Genomic DNA, 26,150 nt, shown 5'->3' on the forward strand with positions numbered 1-26,150 from the left:
GTAGTTAAAGGGTGCCCACATCCCACACAGGGTCGGTGAAGTTCACAACAACTGCCAGTCTTGAGATGAGAGATCTTTTTCCAGATTTGTAGGTGAATATTGGATTCAATCATCCAGAAGACAAAATGTACTATGTGTAAAGTAACATGCTATTCTTTTGTGCATACTAAATTATAGTGAGTATCTGATTTTATTCTAAAATGTATAAGTGGTGGATTTGTTTGCAGATTTCTGCTTGTTCTTAGTGGTATCCGCTATTGTTTTTCACTCTTTTTTACACAATTACCTCTTGGTCAGGACACTTTTACTTTTGCTACGTGACTTTGTTATACTCTGTTTCTTTTTATGCTCTGTTTTTTCTTCCCTGACAGTTCCCGCTTGAGTTTGATAGCTGTCATAAGCATCTCAGTTGTTTTAAAGCAAGCAATGCAAACATGTGTCTGATTGTTTGAAACTCACTTTATCATTTAGATAAGAGAGTTGATATGTATTACTCTTATCAGCAGAGATTGCACTGGAAGGTTTCCGTGCTTGGTAGTTGAATAACTTGACAAGTGAAGCATTAACTTTCTTTCCGTCTTATCTTTATAGGTACAGACAACCAAAAGAGCAGATCCAAATGAGCTACGCAGTATATTTTTGCAGGTACGCAGTAGTGCTTATTATTTTCCAGAGGGGTGATACTGTTAGTCCATTGCAACCAAAACAATAAAGAATGATGTGGCACATAAACCACACGTATTATAAATTTTCCTGATCCATACCTTTGTTCATCAAGTACATAGGATAAGAAATGATGTTTGATGATGTCTGTATTTTTAGCTTTTTGTCATTCCTTGTCTTCTGCTGGCATGTTAAAAAAATGGTGAATAGTTTTCAACAAAAGCTCATATAAAAAGAACTTCAGTGTTTGCAATATTCAGCTTGATCTTGGAAGTGCTACTTGACAGTCTGCAGATTAGGATAGTTCAGGAACAGCCAAAAAGGGCCTTTTTTTGCCTTTTCAGATTAAATAATATGCAGATGGTATAGTGAATTGTGCAGAACTACATTCTCTGTAGCACAAAGATATTGGGGTGAAACAGACAGCCCAAAAGGGGCGGTGTCACGCCACCCCTGAAAAAGTCAAGTGGGCGCTGTGACAACTGCATGCTGCAGCCCCACTCTGGCTTTTTTCCAGCACAGAAAGAAGCAACGAAATGCACCGGAAAACAGCTGGTTTTGCAGCGCTCCTGTAGCTTGTGGCATATAAACGCTACACCACTGGAGCGCTGTAAAGCTATTTGCTGTCCAGTCAGGAGAGCAGTGTGATGCCAGCTTAACGCTATGCTCAGATGCCATCCCCATGCTGGCGCAAAGGGGCGGTCTGCTTCGCCCCTGAATACCAATTTATTTCTTAGCTCAGTTCATGAGCTTTTTCTGCCTGTAAAAATGGGATTAGTATAGATAAAGATTTCTGTATTTCTCAAAACCAAAAGAGGTGATGTTTGTGAGGACACAAGACAGTGTCTTTCCTGTGCTAGCACCATGCTTATGGGATTTTTTTCTCTCAAAGGAGGTCAGATTGGCTCTATTTTTGCCTAGATTTATATGGTCTAAAGTTCTATTTTATTTAACTTGGCCTTTAAAGAGCTGTCAATGGTTTTACTCCATTGTCTGTATGTTTTAAAGATATTTTCTTCTGCTTTGCATTTCACTGTTCAGATGTGGGATTGTTGTGTATCTCCTCAGTGGTTATTCCGAATAGATAGGTGATTTGGAATCCTTTAATAAATAATAGCTTTTGGCATTGTCATTGAAAGACTAAACTTTTAGAAAAAGAAACGAGAAGCATTTTGTGAAACTGCTTTTCACTCTGTAGAAAAATATACTGTATATGATAAAATGAAGACCCAAATGCTGAATAACAATCTTCTAATTTTGTAAAGCAGTTTGGCAATCCTACTTATCTTTAGTTACTCTTGTGTAAAGAGTTCCCACCGTTGTGTAATCTGTATGTAGCAATAGCAAGTACATTTCTATACCGCTCATCAGTGCACTTAAGCACCCCTTATGCGGTTTACAATGTGTAAGCTAATTGCCCCCAACAATCTGGGTCCTCATTTTAGCAACCTTGGAAGGATGCCAGGCTGAGTTGACCCTGAACCTCAGTGGTATTGAACTCACAACCTTGTGGTTTGTGAGTCTGTGGCTGCAGTACAGACTTTTAACCACTGCACCACCAGGGCTCTTGTGGTCTTTACATTATTGTTTTCTTTATGATTCTTAAGGAATAAAAAATAAAAAGTAAAACTTTTATTTATATTCCGCTTATTTGTAAGAAACAATCAACGCGGCTTCCAACAATTAAAATAATATAGATATACAGAGATAAATATATACAATCCCCATAAAGTCATCCATAATGACTTGGATCCAGAGATCCTGTGAATGGAACTCCTAGTGTGGATTTGCTAGGGCAGGGATGGGAAATGTTGGACTTTAACTCTCATTGCCCCAGCCAACAGGGACCACTGTGAAAGGTGATGGAAGTTGCATTCTAGTAACAGCTGGTCAAACAGCCCTTTACAAATGTAAGGGTTGAGCAAAGTTTTTTCCTTGTGATTCTCCCTGCAACTTCTGTGTGCTCCAGTAATATGCTGTGTTGGGTTGGGGGATTCTTTGGTATAGTATGGGACATTATTTGGGGAGAGGTAGGGAGAAGAGGAAGTGTCAAAAATAGCTTTCTCCCCTTCTGGCAACAAGAACCTCTGCTGGACCAGAAACCTTCAATTTGTGGAACAGTCATTCAGCATGCAAACCAGCAGTCTTCAAACTGTTGTGTAGGTGTTTTTTTTTAATAATACTGATATACGACATAGCCAGACTGATATAAAATATCAGAAAGTCTCAGATTTTGTTCCTGTTCTTTCTGATTTTATTTTGAAGATCCATACACACTTTGTTTATACCAGAATATTTTTGTCAGCTTCCTGAACAATCAGATAATTTTTATATCAGCTCTCCAGGTAGCTTTATTATAACCCAGTGTAAAATCAGAGAGAACCAGCATGGTAATGGTTTGAGCACTGGATTATGACCTTGGAGAGTGGGATTTAAATCTCTGCTCGGACATGAAAACCCACTGGGTGACCTCGGGCAAACCACATTCTTGCAGCTTCAAAAAATCACCCTGAACAAATCTTGCTAAGAAAACCCCAGGATGGGTTCTTCCATAACACCATAAAATGGAAAGGAACAGGAACAAAACCTGGGACCGTTAAATAATGTTTGATATGCCCATAATTTCTTACATTTGAAGAATCAGAATATTAAAGGTGCATTTTGATGTCTTCTTTCTTAGGCTACTGTCTAGGCAATGTTAAGTATTTTGAAGCCTTTCCATTGCAATAGGAAGGATAAAAGAATGCAACTTAACCTTCCAGTTGAAAGTGAGAGAGTAACATTTTTTTTGTCTGAGAGTGAATTTTGGTAGGCATGTGTGGAGAGCCAGTGCAGTGTAGTGGTTTCAGTATTGGACTATTGTTCTGGAGACTAAGGCCCCATTCACACTCGTATTTTTGTAGCAAGGAGATTTTATTGGATCTGATGTTGCGATTCTCACTTACTGTTTAATCCGACTCCTGATCCGGCTCCGCCCCGTATCACAAATAATTTCCAAAAGGCCCCCAGTTCCCACTATAAAAGGGAGTTTATTAATCCTGCTGTGAAACCACTTTTTTTGGGGCACAATTCTAGTTCCCATTTGGGCCGCTCATCATGTCAATCATCATGATGTCACAGCAGCCTGGAAGGGTGGAGGAGGAAGAAGAGGACAGCAAAAGACAGCCAGGTGGAGTGGTTGGAGGAGTTGAACTCTTCGCTGAGCCATGGAAACCCACTGGGTGGCCTTGGGCAAGTCACGCTCTCTCAGCTTCAGGGGAAGAAGGCTGACCAGGCATGTCCTCCTTTCCCAGAACATGTCCTCCATCTCATCCTGGGAAGCCTTGGGGGAGCAAAGAAGAGGAGGAGGAGGAGGAAGGGAAGCCTTGGGCCAGGGAGACTGTCGAGGGGAGCAAGGCTGGGGAACACATTTTTCTTTTAAAAAAATTAATCAGAAAATTGGTTGCATGGTTCAGCATTTACTTGCCCTTGCAAGTAGTTGCTTTGCCAGTCTATTAATTTTGCGATTAATTCCCCCCCCAAAAAAACCACCCAAAAAGACAGCACAGTGTGTGCATGTGTGCATGCGTGTGTGTGTGTGTGTGTGTGACATCTCTGAGGAAGGATTGCACACACCACTCTGTCATTTGTTCCTCCCTCAGAAAAATAATTGATTCTGATCTGGCATTCCCACTGTTGAGAATCGCGTCAGAACTGATTCTTTGCAAAAGAACCTCAAAATAATTGCAACCGAAAAAACCCTGGGGTTTTTGCGTTTGCTCCGCTTTTTCCCCACTGGAATCAATTAAATGAGGATCAGAATCGATTTCCAGTGGGAACTAGGGGCATATAGCTCGAATCAGGATTCAGAGCTTTTCGTAGTGGGAATGACCCCATTGTTTACCCTAATCAAATCTCTCTGGCACAGTTTAACCCTGTTGAAGTTAACACTGACTGAAGCACCAATTCAGAATGGATCCTCCATACCAATCGCATTTGATCATTTTCAGTTTTTTTTCCTGTCAGTCAAATGATGCACATCTATGTCACACCACTTCCATTGTCATAGGACTTTATCACATGGGGAAAATCCAAGGGGTGGGATTTCAGTCTTTATTTTAGAGTAGAGCTCAGACTACTGAGGGGAAAAAGAGGGAGTGATCCTTCCAAGCCAGTGTAGTGCAGCGGTTTGAATGTTGGACTGGGACTCTGGAGACTAGTGTTGAATCCCAGATCAGCCATATGAACCTAGTGGGTGACCTTAGACTAGTCACACTCTCTCAGCCTCAGAGGATGGACATGGCAAAACCCCTCTGAAGAAACATGATTAGAAAACCCTGTGATAGGTTATCCTTAGAGTTGCATAAGTCGGAAACAACTTGAAGGTACACAACGAGAAACAACAACAATCTCTCTCTCTCAGCTTTTCCTTTCCCAAATGCCAATTCTCCCTGGTGCAGTTTTCCTTTGCAAAAGAAAGCACAAAGTTTTCCCTCTTCTTCTCCTCTGCCAGAAGGAAGGAAAGACAGACTAGCTGCCGAAAAGGAGATGAGGCAGTACAAAAAGTATGACATTCAATAAAAATGGAGGACATAGCAAAAGGATGGTGATGGCAAGTCCTTCAGAGGATCCCTTGCCAAGAAACCCTGGGATAGTTTAGCCTTGGGGTGATTCCTCCGTCATTCTTGGAAGATGGCAATGGCAACCCCCTCTGGAGAACCCTTGGGTCTTCAGATCCCTCACCCCCACTAATAGAAGTCCCCTCCCGCACCTTTGTCATGCTGATGATGCCAGTATTTAAAGGTACTGTCTACTGTAGCCATGCACCAGCACAGATGTGCGTAATCTGTCAAATTTAATTTTTTTTAGAAAAGGACGCCATCTAATGGGATGTCCTGAGAACTCCCTCCATGGTTTTAGCTTTGGCTGGCAGGGAAAGAGCAAAGGGGTGGGCATGATCCACCCCTGCACATTAACTCCTCCCCCTGGATGCCCCTAATTGGATCGGGAGCAAGTTCCCATTGGCTGCTCCTTTATAAAATCCAATGCTTTTGGAAAGACATGGGGAAAAAACATTTCTGGAAAAAACGTGTGAAGGGGGATTTGCTCCCCCCCTTGAATACAGGTTGGAAAAAACTGGCGCTAGTTGAATGATCAACTTGTAAACCGGTCTGCAAACTGGTTTATAACATAGTGTGAATGACCCCCAGGGTTTGAATCCCTGCTCAGCCATGAAAATCCGCTGGGTGACCTTGGGCAAGTCACATTCAGTCTCACAGGAAGGCAAAACCAAACTCCGTCTGAATAGATCTTACCAAGAAACCCCTGTGATAGATTTGCTTTAGGGTTGCCATAAGTTGGAAGTGACTTGAAGACACACAACAACAACAAGCATGTTTATAAAATTGTTCATAACTTGTGAATGTACAGGTATGGATGTGGTGGAAAGCAGCTTTGTTTGTAACCTTTCTGCAACACAGTCCCTCATACCTAAATCTGGGACACCTTGTGCTGAAATACTGTGAGCATAATGGCAGTTTTCATGGGTCAGTTCTCTGGTGCTCTTTGGATTATGCAATACTGAAATGCCTAAAGGGTGTGCGTTCCTGCCTAAATTTGGCTACCCTTGAAAATGGAGACAAGTGAAGGTGAAGATCATTAAGTGAAGTAGCATTCATATGTTCATGTTTTCACGGGGAATATGATATTTATGCCCTTTCCCCTGTTCCCTTCATGTCTTTTGCCTGTTCCCTTCATGTATCTTACCTTATGTGACACTTTAAGATCAGTAGACATCCAGTTAAATCTGAGGTGTTAATCTTGATGTCAAGTGGAGCATGTGTAGCGTGGTGTGAGATTTTCTTAGGCAAGGTTAGAAACATTGAAAAGGAAATGAATACTGTTAATACTTTTACTAGAGATTATGTCAGAGTTACATAGGTTAAAGTCAGAGGCAGAGCTGAGGGTCTTTTTAAAAAAAAAACTGTGTGTAGATATAACATTAATTATTTTATTAACAGTATTGGCTGCTCAATTACAAAGGCCTTTGGGTGGGTTAGAAGAAAAGCAATAAGATTTAATGATTAACAAAACAAAGTTGTCCTGAATTAGGATGGAAACACATTTTAAATATATATAATCTCTTTATACTCATATATTTTTACACACAGAACATCCAGTCCCTCAATTCACTTTTAACTCCTTGCCCTCTGATCTCCACCCCTTCCTCTGTGTATGCCAGCCACCTCCTTGCCAAGAGGTAGAGAACAGCCAGAGACAGCAGCCTAATGAAGAACTCTGACAGTTCTACGAAAGCTTATGCTGCCAGCTTCTTTCCTTCAGTAAGGGCCCAAACAGACAGGCCAAAATAAAGCCGCCTCGGATCACTTTGGAGGTACAGTATGCTGTTTAAATGATGCATGCGTCCTAAGAGGCCAGAAGCCGTGCCAAAGCCTTGCTCCAGCCCTAAGGACAGGAGTGTGACTCTGGCACAGCTTCTGGCCTCTTAAGCATACCTCCAAACAAAGTGACCTGAAGCGGCTTTATTTTGGCCTGTCTGTTTGGGCCCTTAGTCTCAAAGATACTACAAGATCTCTTTCCATATTGATTTTACAGACTAACACAGCTGTATCTTTCAATTCTACTTCTGATGATACTTTGAGAGACTCAAATTTTGCTCATGTGCCTGGTTGCAACCCACCATAACAGCTGCCTTAAGGCATTCTGACACCCTGGGACCATGTGCCCTAAGAATTTTTGTTTGGTAAGCCTGGCCCAAGATAGTTTGTTTTCCCAGGTAAAGGACAAGTTGACACCCTCTGTTCTGGGTGCAGAAGCCATTTAGACTTGCTGTTGAATTCTATCTTAACACTGGCAATCTGACAGTGTCCCCCATCACCCCTGAGGGCAGCAGACCAGTTTGGGTTGCAGGCCAGGCTGTATGGTATAAACACATATGTCTTCCAAGAGGAGGGAATGGTTAGGTGGTCAAAGCACCTAAAGCACTGATAGTGTCTGTTTACAAGAGAGAAGGGAAGCATGTCTCAGGTTGCTAGATGGTCTTTGTTAGTTTAAAAACCTGGTGCATCTCAGCCTATGGATACATTAAAGACCTTTGGGGGGGAGGGGCAGGGACAAAACATCAAGACTGCATAAATTTCTAAACATTTCCTGACAAATGGTATTGGAGTTTCTTGTTCTGAAAATTCTGAAGTCTTGATTTTTAAGTTGCTTCTTGAGGAAAACCTTATCCTTAGGCTGAAATGTGTCAGTCTTTTTAGCTAATGACGACAGTCTTTTAACTTCCTGAGACATGGCTTCTTTCTGTCTCATGGATTTCATTGGAAATGTTCCAGTTTTTGTTTTTGATAGTGCTATCCTCCAGTATCTACTGCTTGAGATGAGGGTTACACCTCTGTCTAATAGTAAGATAGGCCTGCTATTTGGCAAGAAGCAGTTAGGAAACTTCCCAGTCTGCCAGGGCTTGCAAGGTTTGTCACCTCATCCTTGTATGTAGAAACCACTGGTTTCTTTTCTGGGTCTTTCCCCGTCCTCTGCAAGTTTGTCAGTTTTTCTTTTAAATTCATATGATCCTTTGCTTGGAGGCTCAGCTGTTTATGCAATGGCATGTCTGAGTATCACTTCTGCCTGGGAGCAAATGCACTTTTTATATATTCCTGTCAGTCACTATTGAAATGCAACTTCTGTTCATTTTAGTAGGAGCTGGATAACAGGGATATACTTTAGAGATACTGGTTTTAGAAAATTAAAGATTCTAAAATATTTTTGGATAAGGGGAATCAAAATATTAAAAATAAGATTCCTGAAGTTCAGAGGGAAAAATTATAATTTTAAACATGATTAAAGTAGTCACAGTTTTTTGTTTTTGTTTTAGTCAACATTCTGATTTTGATTTTGCCTTCATTTCCTTTGAAGTACAGTCATCCCTCCATATTTGCGGATTTGATATTTGCGGATTTCATTATTCACGGATTTCATTAATATGTTCTCTAGGAATATTTAGGTCCTCCTGTGCAACTCTGTGGTCAACTTTAACTAAAAGTTGCACTGAAAGACCATTTGTAGCTCCTCCAGTGCCATTCTCTGGTCAGTGTATGTTGGACATTGACCACAGAGTTGCACTGGAGGACCTAGAGATTCCTAGAGAGGTGTCCTCTCAGGTAAAAACAGTGTTTTTGTTATTTGCGGTTTTTCCATATTCATGGGGGTCTTGTTCCCCTAACCCTAGCGAATATGGAGGGACAACTGTACATCATACAGATTTCAAGTATATTTCAAAAGTAAATTGGAATGAAAATTGCTTACACTATGTCTGGTTAATCCGAGTTCTGATCCGGGGTAAAAGGTAGTCTGAATGGCCCCACAGTCTCCAGAAAAAGTGTAGTTCATGACTGTAGGGCAGGTACTGGAATGTTAGTTTCTAGGTCCTTAATAGGGTGGGTTTGAGGCTGACCTGAGTGATCATAGGACTGAAACTGGTCTGGTTGTCATGGTGAGAATACCTGCTTTACGACCACAGCTGTCTTTTGAGTTTGAAGTAAACTAGCCAAACAGGTTGCACACTATTATAAATTTTTCAGGTTGCAAGTTTGAGTAAGTTAGCTGTCTGCTTGAACTTTCTGGTGAGCCCACCATTAGCAAGAATTTGGTTGGGAAGCTGGAGCATTTGGTGATGACTCCACTAATTTATCTTGATATGAATCTCTCCTCTCCTCTCCCCTCCCAGCTCCCTTTCTACCTTTTTTTTAAAATGGAGTCTGAAAATGTTTTGTGTTTGGAATGTGCTTATGATTATCTTACTGTTTTGAGCTTTACTCTTTTGAACGTTGTACTGATAATGTGCTTTGCATCATATTTTACTTCTAGTATTAGCTATGTTGTTCCTTTGATTTGTGACCTGCTTTTGGGGAGGGGGAAAATATTTTTTGGGAAAAAAAATAACATTGGTCTCATTTGGTTCCAGTGGGAGGTAAAACAAGAACATCAATTTCATCTCTGAGATACCCTTTCTGATTGTATACTTCTGAGGTGGTTTGGAGCCAAGTGTGTGTGTATATGTATATATGCCTTCAAGTTGCCTGTCAGCTTAAGGCAATGCCATAAATTTCATAGGGATTTCTTGAGCAAGGTTTTTGCCAGTTCTTTGCTCTGAAATATAGCCTATAGCACCTGGGATTGATTGGCAGTCTCACATCCAAATACTAACCAGAGCTGACCCTGCTTAGCTTCCAGGCTGAAATGGGATCTCGTGCTTTTAGGGTTTGTTATTGTTGGTGTTGTTCTTGTTGTGTGTCTTCAAGCCATTTCTGACGTATGGTGACCCTACCCTATCATGGGGTTTTCCTGACAAATTTTTTAGCATTGGCTTCTCCTGAGGCTGAGAACATATGGCATGCCTAGAGTCACCCATTGAGTTTCATGGCCAAGCTGGGAGTTGAACCCTGGTTTCCAGAGTTATAGTCTAACAATCAAACTGCTACGCCATGCTTTTTTGGCCTTTAGGGTCCTTATCTCTCTCTTTTTTTATTGTTGTTGTATTCCTTCAAGTTATTTGCTACTTATGGCTACCCTAAGGTGACCCTATCACTTTTTTTTTGCAGTGGAGGCAAGGTTTGTTTGGAGCTGGTTTGCCTTTGCCTTTTTCTGAGGCTGGGAGCATGTAACTTGGCCAGGGTCACCCAGTAGATTTCCATGGTTGAGCAAGAATTCAATCAGTTGTCTCCAGAGTCATTGTCCAATGTTGAAACCACTGCATCACGCTGGCTCTCTCCTTATATGCTCCTTTTTAATCCCATATTCCCCAAGCAGAATAGCAATGGCCAGAAATCATTCTGTGGACATCAGCGGAGGACCTCTGCAAGAGGAGTTCCTCTTCAGATGGTACTCTCTTCGCTTGGTGAAGAGGGAGTCTGCAACATCTAGGGACCCACCATTTTCCTTTCCCAGGAGATCATGATTGTTCATTAAACCTTCTATTTGCTATGAAATATTTGATTTTTAGGCCATGTGCTGCTAAGGTGATTAAAAGCTGGCTGACGTAAATGAGTACAAAACATGCCATGCACGAATGCCTTAATTATTTTCTCAAGCTCTGGTAATTTGTCTCACTGCCAACACCATTCTACATATCATGGGAGCATTTCATTAGTTAAAAGTTCCAGTTTCCCTTGGAGAAAACAGAACTCTGCTTCCTTGTCAGCTCAGTGTTCAGGTAGAGTAAGTTTTGTTGAGTTCAACAGCATTTATAGTATCTTTCTGACAAGGTGGCTTCGGATTGCAGTAGTGAAAATAGTGCATTTCTTCTTGATGGAAGGAAAGTTTTGCTCAGAAATCTTGGTATAATTCCTCTGCTTGTTATGGACTTACCTTCAGACATGATATTGTTTTTACTGTCAATAAAAAAGCAGAAACCTTAGGGCTTAGATTGTTTAGTTGACATGGAATTCTCTAACAGTCCAATGTTTTACATGTTTACATCATTCGAGGTTTTTATTGAGTGATCCCAGTCACAGTATTTGTTCCCACAAATGAAAGCAGAGGTCAGCGAGAAATCAGGTATATGGCAGGGCAAGGGGTCAGCCAGAGATGAGGAGTTGCTGATGAAAAGACCAATGACCTGTGGGAACTTTCTGGTGATCCAGTAGAAAAAGAGAGAGAGAGAGATTGAGAGAGAGAGAGAGAATATGGCAAACTGAAAGAAAAAGAACATTTGTCTGACAGATAATTTGGCACTGAGAATTTCTCCCTTTCCCTTCATTCCTCATGTTACTGTACACGAGGGTTTGCTAACTGGGAGCAGAAAAATGAGCTGGATGAGCAGTTGTTATGGGATGAAGAGGCTGTGTAGCATTCTTTCTCACTTTTCAACAAACTGCAGGCTTTTGTACACCAGCAGGCCTCTGGCCTTATGGTCATATTAATTTAGATTTTTCTCATCCAGCTTCATTTATCACCATTCCCCTAACTACATCATCAGCATAGGGTGGCTCAAGGAGCTTGTCAATTTTCCATCTTTGACTATCTCACCTGTATTCTGTTACATACATTGTTTGTTACCCTTTTAAGCATTTAATAGATAAAGCCTTATTTATAGTACCTTGTCTCAATTTGTCTCTTTTCAAATTCATTGTTCCAACAATTCAGAACAACAGTCTGACTATAAAAATGTTCATATGTTCATACATATTTTTAAAAGCATGATCATCGTGATGCTAGTCAAGTCATGCTTTGTTGCTGGGGCCTAGTGGCTTTGGAGAGAAGTGTACATCCCTCATTTGCATCAAGGATGTCTGTTTAATTTCAGTTAGTTTGGATGAGCCAAGCAACTCATAGCTATTAAAGACAGCAGGACTCACAGAAATAGCGAGGTGGCCAAACATTAAAAATTACTTCTACTAAACTTGACCATTGCTAGGCTTCTTCTACTGTATATTATATACTAGGTGATTTCACATATTGGAATATAGTCGGCCCTTCTTATACACAGATTTTTTAATCCATGGATTCAAGCATCCATGGTTTGAAAATGTTTAAAAAAAAAAGAATAAATTTCAAATATCAAACCTTGATTTTCCATTTTTTTATAAGGGACACCATTTTGCTATGTCATTATATTTAATGGGACTTGAGCATACATGGATTTTATTATACACGGGGAATGTTGGAACCAAACCCCAGCATATAACAAGGGTCCACTGTAATTTGTCATATCACAACCTCTTCCCCCCCAGTTATGTCCACCAGGCCTAATGATCCAGTGATTCACAAACCAAGTTAACAGTAAAGTAACAGCCAGGCAGCGTTCTAAAGAAGTAATTACTGTGTTTCTAATATATATTAAACTACATTGAATATTAAATTCTAGTGTCTGAAGATGGCAATACTGGCCTCAGACGCATGCAAGCATTTAAATAAATATTAAAGATGTGGGACAGACTGCCTGAAAAGGGTAGCCTACCGGCAGCCTAGTTTCCTCCGGAGAGAAGCCGCAGCTGCCAAACTGCGCAGCTTCACTCTGGAGGAAAACGAACCTGGAAAAAACAGGTTCTTTTTCCGCCGTGGGGTAGACGTTGGCGCACTCATGATGTAAGTGACGTGCGGCTCTGTGAGGATGCCACGCAGCACTTATGTCACAATGGCAGTGTCCATGTATACGTGACACTGCCATTGGTATGCTACCGTGCCGTGCTAGGGTTAGGGACTGTGCGGTTGCCGCGCAGCCCCTAACCCTAGAATTGGCACCAGCACGGCACATTGGGGAGGTATGTACCATGCCAAAGAGTGCTTTTTAGAAAAGCAAAGAATACCCAGATACCTTCCAACTCTTATGATTCTATGATTCTATTATTCACTCCCCTAGCATCCTCTTAGTTTACATGCCAAATGTCAGTTTTCTAGATTTCATTTTCTTGGAGCTGTGCACTGATGGACACAAATTCACTTATTCCCGTTTATTATTATAAAATAATTATAGATCAGAAATAACACTGAGCAATGTAAGATTTCACTATCTGGTTTCCCATGTTTTCCCCATTCTCGTTGGAACCAGCATACTCTACCTGAAAGAGGCTATTTGAACAGCAGAGAGGAGGAAAAGGGCAGAAACAATTGTGTCGGCTTGCCTTCTGTTTACACAGTATTTGATATCACCCAATACATTTTTTTAATGAAGAAAGATTCAAACTATAATTTTTATGGAGTTTTTGGGCTATGTGGCCGTGTTCTGGAAGAGTTAATGGACTGGATGAGGAAAAACAGACTGAATCCAGATAAGACATAGGTACTCACTGTTTCGGGCCCCTAATCCAGGTATGGGAATATGCCAACCGGTCTTAGATAGGGTCACACTCCCCTTAAAGGACTGTGTTTGCAGCTTGGGAGTTGATCCTCGCTCAAGATGTCAAATTAGATAAATGCAGAACACCCCCCCCCCCACCAAAATAGCCCATCTCTCTACCGCTATTTGACTGTTTGTTGTTGGCTGTTTCACTGTTTTAATGGTATTTTTATGGTATGTTTGGAGGGAGGGATTAATGGGATATATTTTTATAATTGTATGGTGTATTTTATTTTGTATTTTATTGTGGTTGTAAGTCACCTCGATCCAATGGGAGAGGTGGAAAATAAATAAATAAATAAGTAAGTAAGTAAGTTTTGCCAGCCACAGATGCTGGCGAAACGTCAGGAATAAACTCTCCCAGAACATGACTACATAGCTCGAAAACCCCACAAAAACTGGATTCTGTCCGTGAAAGCCTTCAACTTCACAAAGATTCCAACTGTGCAGAAGCATTTCATGCACACCTATTGGCCTGTTGGGATGCTACATACAGTACATTCTTTTCTTTTCTCTATGCTACATTGGACTGTTGCATTTTATTCTAAAGATTTATACAATAATATCAGGTTCTCTTTTTTCTCTTCTCTAGTATGCCACTGTTGAACAAGAAGGAGAACGTTACATGACACCAGGAGATTTTGTGCGGAGATACCTAGGCCTGTACACAGACCCACAATATAATCCTAATACAGTGGAACTGTTGGCAGGAGTGGCGGATCAGACAAAGGATGGGTGAGAACAGTTTGTGTTAACATTTGATTGGAAATTATGTTGTCTGAGCTGTAATCAGAAGTGAGAATGAGGCATAAGGATGTTCTCTGTGTCCGTGGATCCAGAGGACATACCCATAAGCAACATCTTTGGATTGCTTCCTTAGGTTTCAACATTTTGTTTTAAGTAGCAGATATGTTTTAGAGGTAATAAGTTCACATATTCATTTACAATGTTTGTGGAGAAGTTCCATTCCCCATTTATACACCAGCACATTCCTGATGAATACGCTTCAAGCTGGAAAGATGGGATAATGTCATGTGACCTTTGTCATGTGACATCCCTCCAACATGTGCACATCAAAACATTTAGCAATGTGATCTATTTGGGGAGAGAGACACTAATCACTATATGTAGCCAGAAAATGATTTGTCTAATCAGGATAAATACTGAACAGACCTTTTTAGACATTACTCTTGGACAATGTTCTTTGTTCTCTAAATTGCTTTTTGAAACTAATTTACTAAATGTCCACTTTCCCCAGACATAGCCTTTTAACCTGTATGGTTTCAGAGCAGTCCTGCCTGTCTCATCTTCTCTTTATGTAGATCTCCAAATTTGTTTTAGCAGGGAAGTGCAGATGTTGCTGGACAGTAACCAAAAAGTAAAGATAGATGGGAGCAGAGGCCACTAATGCCACCAGAGAGCAGTGGTAGAGAGCCAATTAAAGAGGATACTGTCAAAACCAGATGCAGTCTTTATGAGCTGGTGGGGGGTTAAAATGTTTAAATTTCATTTCTGTGAAACATAAAAGCTACTTGGATTCTTCAGGGTGATTTCTGTATGTGACTATGACCTTTGATGTTGTTATAAATGCTTTTATTTTACTTACGCACTATTTCACAGTATAATTTCAGTCTTGTGCAGCCTCAGGTTTGCCAAGTCCATTTTCTAATTAAAATTCTAATTGTGCTCATTATCTTTTGACTTGCAATAAAAGTCAATAGTAGTATTTTTCTTTGAAGTTTCCAGAAGCTTTGGCTTTCTTAAATCCTTTCTTAAAGGGGCCCTAACAATTATGAGAGATGTAGTACAGTATTGGGTTTTTTCCCCTACCTTCAATTTTACCTGAGTTTGTAAAAGTTGTCCTTTGGACTACAGTTCCCAGAAATCATGGTGGCTGGGGGATTGTGGGAAGTGAAATTCAAGGAAGGAACTTTGCCAAGATCCAGGTTTGACCATCGTTTCATTTGAATCTGAAAGTTGAAACTGTATGCATTTATATGATGTTGTATTCTTGAGGAATAGTTGGCATTTCATGAGCCCTTATGTTTTCTCCCATTTTCTTGGAGACCTTAAAGCCTCGAAGGGTCAGTGGGGTAACTGCTTTTGCTGCACATTGGCTAAAACATAGAGAGGTTTGCCTTCCTGTTTTTGTTTAACCTTAGGAAGGATAAATCTATTTATTTAATCTTTTTGGGGAACCTCACTAGAGGAAAGATTGAGAGTCTTCTGCCCTGAAGAGTCAGAGTTCATGCTAAGCTATAATTTAATCATCTTGCTCATGCTGAATTGTATGGGTGACATGCTAATCTGTTTTCTAATGCTACATGCTGTTTACAGTGCTATATTGCTGATTCTTGATTAGTGGGTTATGCACGGTTGTAGTTTTTGAACAATTTTCTGTTATATTATTGCTGGTCTTAATATTTATTTATTAAAATATTCCTAACTGTCTATCTAGATATATATCCCACTGAGTTCAACAAGACTTACCGCCAGTTATAGGTCTGAGCCAAATATAGGCTAGCCAGCATAGTGTAGTGATGTGAGTGTTACAGTAAGAGTCTGGAAACCAGGATTCAAATTTCCATAAGGCCATAGAAACCAACTGGGTGGCCTTGGGCAAGTCACGTTCCTTTAGCCTCAGAGGAAGGCAAAGGCAAACTCCCTTTGAACAAATCTTTTCCCCACAACCCCATTATAGGTTTGCCTTATACATTTGAAAAAAGTGGGGATAAGTAGGATAAATACTAAAGTAATGGGCCCGTACAGATAGGCCAAAATAAAGTTGCTTTGGGTCACTTTGGAGATATGCTGTTAAAATGACACATGCATCTTAAGAGGCCAGAAACCGTGCCAAAGCCGTGCTCCAGTCCTTAGGACTGGAGCATGGCTTTGGCGTGGCTTCTGACCTCTTAGGACACATGCATCATTTAAACAACATACCTCAAAGCTTACTGAAAGCAGCTTTATTTGACCTGTCTGTATGGGCTCTTCTAAAAACTTATGGTTTGCATAGTTCTGTCAGTGTGCTTGAACTGTGACCACGATTCAGTGTCCTCTACTTAGTGACATAACTACTCTGGTTATACCATTTAGTAGTGTCTGCTCACTTAACAGGCACCAGCTCTTGTGGGTGACAGAGGTCTGTTCTTCTGGTGATCTGGAAGCAGCTAACTGATGTTCCCACTCCCCTCCCACTGTCTGGTGTGACAGTGAGAAGCAGAATCTGCTCATAATTCCCCCTGGCACCAGAGATTGCTTGTGGGAGGGTAGTGAGAAGGTCAGTAAGCTGTTTCTCAGTTGACAGGAGAACAGAGGTCTGTTTTGTGAAATGGCTGCTGCCCAGAAAGTGGGGATTAGGGGACTTTTGCAATCCCTATGTACTCCCTAAACTAATGAATATGTAGGGATCATGAATATGAACCAATCACAAATGGGTTACTCAAGATTACACATTCATAACTGCAATAGTGAATTCCTGCCTATGTTTGCTTTATAGAGAAAACTAAATAAAATGCATGTATAAAGAAATAGACTATCTATGGCCCAAATCACATGGGCAAAAAACCACTTCAGGGCCATGGCTTGCATACGATGCATACCCCTGGATTGGCCTGAAACTGCTCTAGGGCTGCCTAAGGTGGCCTTGGGCTGCTGGAAAAAGGAGCGCAGAAAAAGCGCTCCTTGCTAGTGGCCCATTTGCTGATATTGAGGAGAAGATACTGTCTCCAACTTCAGTGTTTTCTACAGAGAAAAGGTAGAAATTGGAATTAAAATTAAATGTGCTCCTTGTATGTACCTGGCTGTTGACTCTTCTCAAGGGGCTGTAACCCTATACATCTTACCTGAGAGGGAGATCCAATGGACTCATTGAGGCTTACTTCTGAGTAGACATGCATCAGCTTGGAGCATTAGTTTATGTTAGTACCAGTAACTTTATCTTCAGTTTGGTCAATTCCAAAATGTCACAGGAGGGAGGAAAGACCCAAGCTCATTCAAACAGTCCTACCGTGTTTCCACGAAAATAAGACACTGTCTTATACATTTATTTTTCCTCAAGAAGACACACTATGCCTTATTTTCAGGGGATGTCTTATTTTTATTGAGTATGGTACAATACAACAATCTACATTAATTCAAATATAGTTAAGTCGTTTTCTTAATAATATATTATAATAATTGTAAGCCGCTCTGAGAGCCTTTAGGGCTGAAGGGCGGGGTATAAATACCATAAATAAATAAAAATAAATAAATAACTGTCCACACCCGGAATTCCATCCACAGTGCTGAGTAAAATGGCAGCCACAGCTTTACTTCTTCCCCCTGAGGACACAATACCTAAAACAGAATGTCTGCTCCTCACTTCACTGAGGAGACTTTTACTTTCACTTTCACTTTCTCATGGGCCCTGGGGAACGGGCCCGGAGTGGAAGGGCAGGGGGCGGGAAGGGAACGGAATGGTGATACCACCCATTTTACCGCATGGGAGAACGCCGTCAATGCCGCCGGAAGTCCCTGTTCTGTTCCCCATCCATCCCACAGAGCAGTTCAGAACAGTTCTTGAAAATCAGCCTCTGTGAAACAGATGGGGAACGGAACGGGGACTTCTGGCGGCATTGGCAGAGTTCTCCCATGTGGTAAAATGGGTGATATCCCTGTTCCATTTCCTTCCTGCCCCCTTCTGTTCCGCGCTGGGCCCGTTCCCCCGGGCCTGTGTGATAAGCTCCTATGTCTCCCTCTATGCCTCAGCTTGCAGCACACACAGCACAACTAGGACCTGACAGGGGGAGCCGATCTTGTTGATGGGGCTGCTCGCATTTCTCTAGTCACCTCTGAGATAGCAGCTGTCACAATGGGGCAGATGAGAAGGTCTGCCCATCTTCTTTACCGCTCTGCGCTGGTACGCTGCATAGCCACACCTATCACTATGTCATATTTTCAGGGTATGGCTTATATTGCGCAATTGCTTAGAAATCCTGCTATGGCTTATTTTAAGGGTATGTCTTATTTTCGGGGAAACACAATAGTATTCTTCTTATTTTGTTATTTACACTGCATAGTATCCTCTCTGTTCTTTCCTGATATTGTAAGAGTATAATCATTATAAATTACTTCTTCTGGTGCTTTTTAAAAACAATATGTATTAATGGAATAGCTCTATCAGTTCTGTTGGGAATCTACTTTCCCTGTCGTAAGTACGCATACAAGACAGTCTCTTACACACACAGACACACACACACACACTTTCACTCTTTTAACTGACATTTCTAATTTCTGGTTTGTAGGTTGATCTCCTTTCAAGAGTTTTTGGCGTTTGAATCAGTTTTATGCACACCAGATGCAATGTTCATTGTTGCTTTTCAATTGTTCGACAAGAGTGGCAATGGTGAAGTGACCTTTGGTAAGAACAAAACTTACAGATCCTAGTACCGTATATACTCGACTATAACCCGACCTCATGTATAAGGCGAGGGCAGATTTTTGGGGCCAGAATTATGGATTTTGATATTACCCATGGATAAGTTGAGGGGAAAACTTAGGTGCATGTAACAAAGGATGTAAAGAACGAAGCAAAGGAAAACAATGCCAAAGAACAACATTCCAGCAGGAATAACTGTTTGTGTTCATACTAAAGGTTGAATGGATGACAGAGTAGAGCGGGGTCAGAGCTTCCAGGAGAGATTACACTCTTGCCTTTCATCAGAGGATGATTCTTTTTTTTTTAAATAAAGAGTTAAAGTACATTGACCCATGGATAAGTCAACTCAGGTTTTTTGGATTTGTATTTTTAACCTAAATTTCTAGACTTATACCTGAGTATATATAGTTGTTTAATTTTCTTCAAAATTTGGCTGCAGTGTGTATGTGCACATGTACACACACACACCATCTCTCGTGCAGTTATACAGCATAATTAATTACTGTTGTTCATTGTTTAGTCATTGCCTGGATATTCCTAAAATAACCAGCGTAAAACATATTTGATCAAGACCAGCCTAGCTAAAACACTCTGCAAACCAGACATAGTTGTGCTGATTTGGAAATGGGCCTGTACTGAACTGATTTCCTGGGTGAAAATATATCATTGCTTTTTGAGCATTGCCCACAAAGATTATTGCTCTAGTTTTGCTCCAGAATTATGAAGGACTACATAGCAAGTATGGTGACTTCAGTTAGGGTAAATACAGTGCTACCTCGGGTTACGAAATTAATTCGTTCCGCAGCGCCGTTCGTAACCCGATACATTTCGCAACCCGAAAAGGCTTTCCGTTAGCGCTGGAAAGCCGCTAGCCGCGCTTCGGATTTGAATTTCGCGCCGAAATGAATTTTGTAACCCGAAAAATCTTTCGTAACCCGGAACAGTTTTTTTCAATCTAACTTTTTCGTACCCCGGAAATTTCGTAACGCGATCAATTCGTATCCTGGGGTACCACTGTATAGCAGAATTAGAGCAAAAATGGGCAAAAGATTTAAACCAGTCAATACAATTAGATCAATGGGAAAGAATTTGGAAAAGAAGAATAAAACAAACTCTAAATATAAATCTAAGACAAAATGTATATATAAGTCACAATATAGGTGGTATTTAACTCCCTTTAAATTATCTAAAATAAACAAAAACAAAAAAACAAAAAACAGAAATGTTTGCTGGAAATGCCAGAAAGAAACCGGGACCTATTTACATTACTGGTGGAAATGTGAGAAAGTTAAAGTATATTGGAAAATATACATATAGAAATGAAAATAATATTCAATATTAAGGAAGGTGCAGATCCTAAAATGTATCTCCTGAACATAGTTGAAGACAATAAATTAGAAGAACAAGAAGGAAAATTATTATTTCATACAATAGTAGCGGGAAGAATGTTCTGGCAAAATATTGGAAGAAGGAAGAAATATCAAAAGTGGAGGGATGGAGGCTGAAAGTGATGGAACTATATAAGATGGACAAACTAATAAAGAATGGGAGTTGTGGGGGGAAAATATGTACAGGACTTGACAGGAGCTTATCACTTGAATCAGGAGAGATGGCCCCTAGAGGAGCAGTCTCACAGTCTTGCTGGAACTATGGGCAGTCAGGCTGGCTCTACTCACCTTCAGCAACTTTGTCAAGAACAGAACAACCCTTGTAAGGACAGACAACATCACAATAAAGACTTGTTGGAATTGCAAATGAGAACAAGATTGAGGGTCCTGATGGAGGAGTCATACTTTTTATTCCAGTGAGCAGTAGAAAACCTTTTGTTTCTGGAGGCAGAACATCTCCATAGCGGCCTCAATTTATCAGTGGACTGGTTGAGCAGAATGGACATCGATCAGGGAGAGTGGAATCTCCACCCATCAGTCTTCCAGACAATTTTTGAAGAGCCTTGGCGGTGCAGTGATTAAATGCTTGTACTGCAACCACTCACTCACAAACCATAAGATGGTGAGTTCAATACCAGTCAGGACTCAGGATCGACTCAGATTTGCAACCTTCTGAGGTTGCTAAGATGAGTACCCAGCTTGTTGAAGGCAATTAGCTTACAGTTGTAAACTGTTTAGAGACTGCTTAGGTGGTATGAAACAGTATATAAATGAAGTTGTTATTGCTATAATAGGTGCCAGCCACAGATGGACACTTTTGCGTCGCCAGCGAATGCCAAATTGCCAAGGTTTGTCTCCAGGCTTCGGTCAGAGGGAGCAGAAGCCTTCAACACTCTCAGTCAGCCAGGGGTTCTGGTGTGTGCCTTTCCCCCAGTCCCACTCCTGTACTAGGTTCTGAACAAGATTCGGGGAGACAGATAAAAGGTGATTTTGGTGGCACCATTATGACCAGGAAGACCACGGTTCTCAGAGGTCCTAGTCATGGCCTCAACCTATTTACCACTGCCAGCTCTCCCGGACCGGGTATCCCAGGGTCAGATCCTCCACCTGGACCCAGCCTGACTCCAGCTACATGCTTGGAGATTGAACGACAAATGCTAGAGCGCTGCAGATACCCTCCGATGGTGGTGGAATCCACCCTGCCTTCCAGAGTCCCTTAGACTAATTGGTTCTACTAATACATTTGCAGGGTGTTTCCATAGATGGTGCAAGCTCAAGCATTCACTGTCAAATTTACTCTAGTTTCTCCAGGATGACATAAGGCGTGGCCTTTGATCCAATATGGTCACGAGGCAGGGGGCTGCAGTTACTTCCGTCTTGCCTCATAGGGCAAACAAGCTTACCACTCACCCTCATGTCAAGAGGCTGCTCAGAGGCGTGACCCACAGGACAACACCAACAGGGCATTGATTCCCTTTGTGAGACCTCCACACAGTCCTCAAGGCTCTGACAGTCAAGCAGTTTGAGCCCCTCTGCAAGGTCTTCACTAGAATGCTTGGCCCGTAAGGTTCTGTTCCTCACAGTTATCACCTCATCCTGGCATGTGTCAGAGCTTGGCGCACTGTTGGGGCACAAGGACCTGGGCATCTATAGAGTGGACTCTGTTATGCCACAACCAGATTCCTTCTTCATTCCCAAGGTGAACTCTGTGTTCCACGTGGCACAGTGTATACTTCGGCCTTCGTTCTGACCTCATTTGATGAAGGATCAGGAAAGGATTTGGCACACACTTGATTTGCGCAGAGTGGTTAACATCTACATCAAAAGGACATCCAATGTTCAGTTGTTGGAGGCCCTGTTCGTCTTCTTCCAACAGGGGAAGGTGGTATTGCCGTCTACCCTGAGCCAATGGATTAGGGACTGCATCATTGCCTGCCACCAGTCTAGAGGTTTGTCTCCTCCTTGCCCGGAAGGGGTGCTGTCTCACTCTATAGCAAATGTGGCTATGCCCATGGCTTTGGCTACAAGCTCACCACTTCATCAGGTATTATAAACTAGACGTCTTCCAAAGTCAGTGGCAGCCACATTGGTAGGGGGGTCTTATAGCTGGTAGTGCCAGGATTTTCTGATAGAGGGTCAGCACACCCCTCCCTTACACAGGGGACTTTGGTAAATCCCAAACTACAGGATGCTACAACCTTGTCTGTTGGAAAAAGGAACATTGGTACTTAACTGTGATATGTTCATTTCCAGCAGGTAAGGTCCTAGCATCCTAACCACCCTTGGATGCTGATGGCGAATCCTGGTACCACTTGACATGGTTTTCCCCTCTGGAGTTCACATTATTTTATTGATTGAAGCACTGGTGCGACATAGGTCGGTATGGATATACATCTACTGTTAGTTTTGGGTTGAGAGTCTTTTGGCATTAAAGTCTGAAGAGCTGATGCTCTAGTGTGATCTCAATAGAGCTAATTTGCTTTACCTGACTAATGACTGGCTTCCAGGGGGGTAGCCCCTCCCACACGGGAGCCAGGTCTTTGTTTTGATTCTGCCTATTAGGAGCAGGTGGGAGGAGCTATCCAAACTACAGGATGCTAGGACCTTATCTGCTGGAAATGAAATGAACGTTTCACCGGACAAGTACCAACATTCCTTTTTGTCCTGACTACAGGTTACGCGTCAGAACAATCAAATGTTATGGCAACTCAGTGCTTTATGAGTGAGCTATAGTTTTTCAAGATCTACATAACCAAAGGTTTGGCTGTATTTCAGTGGTTCCCAACCTTTGACCCTTCATTTATTTTAGATTTCAGTTTCCAGAAGTCTCAGCCAACTTGGCCAGCAGTCAGTACTTATGTGAGCTGAAGTCCAAATCATCTGGAGGACCAAAGATTGGGAAGCACTGCCTATAAATCACAGGCTGAATTTCTTCTGAAATTCTTTAGTGTGCTCTATTATCCAATGTATATTTGCAATATGTTCCCTACTGCCTCTACATTTCCTGAACCCAGCATGGGCATCTGGCATTTCTTGATCCATGTATGGTAAAAGTCTTGTAGTATGTTTAGAATCTCAGCAATCCCTGGTATCTTTTCCCCTTTCTTGGAGACTGTAACCAAAGTTCTCTGTCCCTCCCTTTTCTGGTTGTTGTAGTAGTAGTAGTAGTAGTTGTTGTTGTAATGACTTGCCTTGTCATCCAGTAATCAGATTTGAAATGAAATGAGGTCTAGTTTGAACAACTGATCATGTAAACAGACCCTATCCATTCCATCAATGCCTGCTTAGCCCACCAAGCTGCTAAGATGGTAGCACAGGGTGGTTTGAAAACTAAAAGTCTTTAGTTTTAATTTATCTAGTTACACCAGATAAACAGGAATAGTTCAGTTTTAACTGCATAGTCACAAAACCCAACCATGCTTAGTAACCTCCATGTGTCAGTGCTGATCTGTGATTAGCGCTTTCTGAAGCCTGATAGGAATCAAGAGTTGTAGAACAGCACCATTACTCAAGATTTGAAGAGGAAGTAGGCTGAACAGACACGACTGGAGTGAGAAGCAAACCAGTAGGCAGAACCAAACTGCAAGGGCAGACCAATCAATAATTGAGAACAAGCAAGAGTCCAGGACTACCTTGTTGTTTAAATAAGACTCCACTACGCCGGAAGCTGTCCAGGAGGGTTGAATGGTCAGCCAAGGTGCATGGGGTCTATCCAGTTTGAGGATACTGACTAAACTGATATTGAAGCATGTAGTTAATTTTTGTACACTATGCAGAGCAGCTACAACATTTTGAAACACTCCCAGTTTGAGAATGGGCAGCTTCTAATATACACGTTAATAGACCTTCTCTCTCCCAGTGATCTCCAGAAGAAGTTAGAAGATACACAAAATTGGCTAACTTTGGTTTGGGGACAGAAATATGACAGATTGAAACCTGGAATTTGTATCTTTTTCTACTTTCCACATGAGAAAGGATCCTTTTATGTAGTAGTCAACTTGGAGAGAGTGTTGGTACAATAGAACCATTGCAAAAGAGAAAGATTTTGGCAAGTGAGTAATACTGATGGCAGCACAAGAAACATTAGACAAGTAATGTTAGAAACAATTATATCTTGCCTTTAATTCAACTGTCTTGACACATGAGTGTAATTGCGGCGTATTTCTAGTTCCAGTTCTTTTCTTTCTTTTTTACTCAAGGAGATACTAGTCAAGTCAAGCTCAGATGTATTGTTTATAACCATAGGTTATCACAATGTATAAGATAAAAGAAATTACAACATTACAAAGTACAAAGAAAATGTTCTGACAAAAATGTACAATTGGATGTAGATAAAGATAGAAGAAGAATCTACCAGTAGGTGACAATATTGGACAATCACCACTACTGGAACAACTGATTGTTCAAATTTTAAAAGCTATAACAGCAATTACATTTATTCTGTTGATAACTACTTTAATAATAATAATAATAATAATAATAATAATAAATTGTATTTATATTTCCCACCTCTCCCTGAGGATCGAGGTGAGATTACAAGAAAAAATCAACAAAACTAAATACAAGATACAATATTATCTAAAAATGCAAACAATAAAAAGGACAGCAGTACTGCTACCAATCATTAAAATGACCAAATCGTCATCTGTTTTCCATGCTATCAAATCAGAAGTGGGAGTGTTCTTTGGAATCAGCTATAGAAGATCAGATGGGTTACTGTTATATATTCCTTTGCTGTAGCTAGAGATACAAAGTAGGGATTTTTAATAACTGAAGTTAGCAAAGAAAAACATAATACAATGATCAGTTTTAATAGTTATTGTCTTGCTTTCTTTGGTCGTGACCCAGACAGTTGTACGGTGAACATTACAGCTTCAGGCAGCCTCTTTTCTGGAGTGTTGCTGTTGCTGCTGTTGCTAATTGCCAACAACATGACTTTGACTTATGGCAACCTTAAGAATGAGGGACCACCAAGTTACCTTGTTAATATTGGAAGATTTTTACAATCTCTTTCCTCCTCCTTATATAGATAGGGTTTTCCTGCATGCAAACCATCTGTCTCTGTCTCGTTCAAACTAACAATGTGACTTAGGCCACTCCCTCTTTTGAGACTCACACTTTCAAAGATTTTCTCCTGCCCTGTCCTCCATCTTCCTTCTCCATCAACTTTCTTTGGAAAGAGGGTGAGATAAATATTTCTTCTTAACCTGAACTGTTTGTTCACTAGCTAGATTAGGAAAGCCTCTATGTATATGTATTATATTAAAGACATTAGTAAAAGTTTTTTTGAACTTTAGGCTACATGTATTGTTTTTGACTCAGTCTCAGTTCTTAGGGACGTATAGTTAGACAAGAACACATTTTCTGCTACTCTGCTGATTTAAAGCTAGACCCTAACAGGCTTGGCTTTGATATTTTTGATATTTAAATATTTTTGTTTCTTATCCAAAGCCTGAAGTGTTACGAAATGCAAATTGCCCCAGGTCTGCTTACATCCAGCAGTCTTGGGGCTATGGCTCTCTCCCCCTTTCCTCCCTCCCTTTGCTTTCCAATACACAAAACTAAAGTGAGAGTATGACAGTCTTGCCATTGTACATGTAGGGCTGTTTTCTGAATGGGAAAACCTTCTCTATCAATAGAGATTATCCACATGATTTGGAACCTTAGGAAATCAAGATTCTGACCTGTGCAGGGAGTTTCAGTGACATCAACAGCGACAACCGATTATATTGCAAGAAGCATCTGGTGTAATGATGCATATCATGTAGCCTGCAGATGGATTATAGTGGAAAAATAATTATGTGAAATCTCTGTCATATATGTAAGAAGTTTGAATCATTTACTT

General features: G+C 41.0%; 1 protein-coding gene across 1 annotated transcript in view; it reads left to right on the top strand.

The window, feature by feature from the left end:
• The window catches only part of SLC25A12 (solute carrier family 25 member 12), an 81,349-nt gene that overhangs the window by 3,289 nt on the left and 51,910 nt on the right, over window positions 1-26,150 (top strand). Inside the window, exons 2-4 of the mRNA XM_089519758.1 lie at window positions 592-645; window positions 14,091-14,233; window positions 18,784-18,899. Of these exons, the coding sequence (XP_089375884.1) occupies window positions 592-645; window positions 14,091-14,233; window positions 18,784-18,899 (313 nt within the window). The remainder of the gene's footprint in view (window positions 1-591; window positions 646-14,090; window positions 14,234-18,783; window positions 18,900-26,150) is intronic.

The sequence above is a fragment of the Sceloporus occidentalis genome, unplaced genomic scaffold, assembly GCF_023333645.1.
Source record: "Sceloporus occidentalis isolate IW3139 unplaced genomic scaffold, rSceOcc1.0.p SCAF_4, whole genome shotgun sequence".
NCBI classification, from domain to species: Eukaryota; Metazoa; Chordata; class Lepidosauria; order Squamata; family Phrynosomatidae; genus Sceloporus; species Sceloporus occidentalis.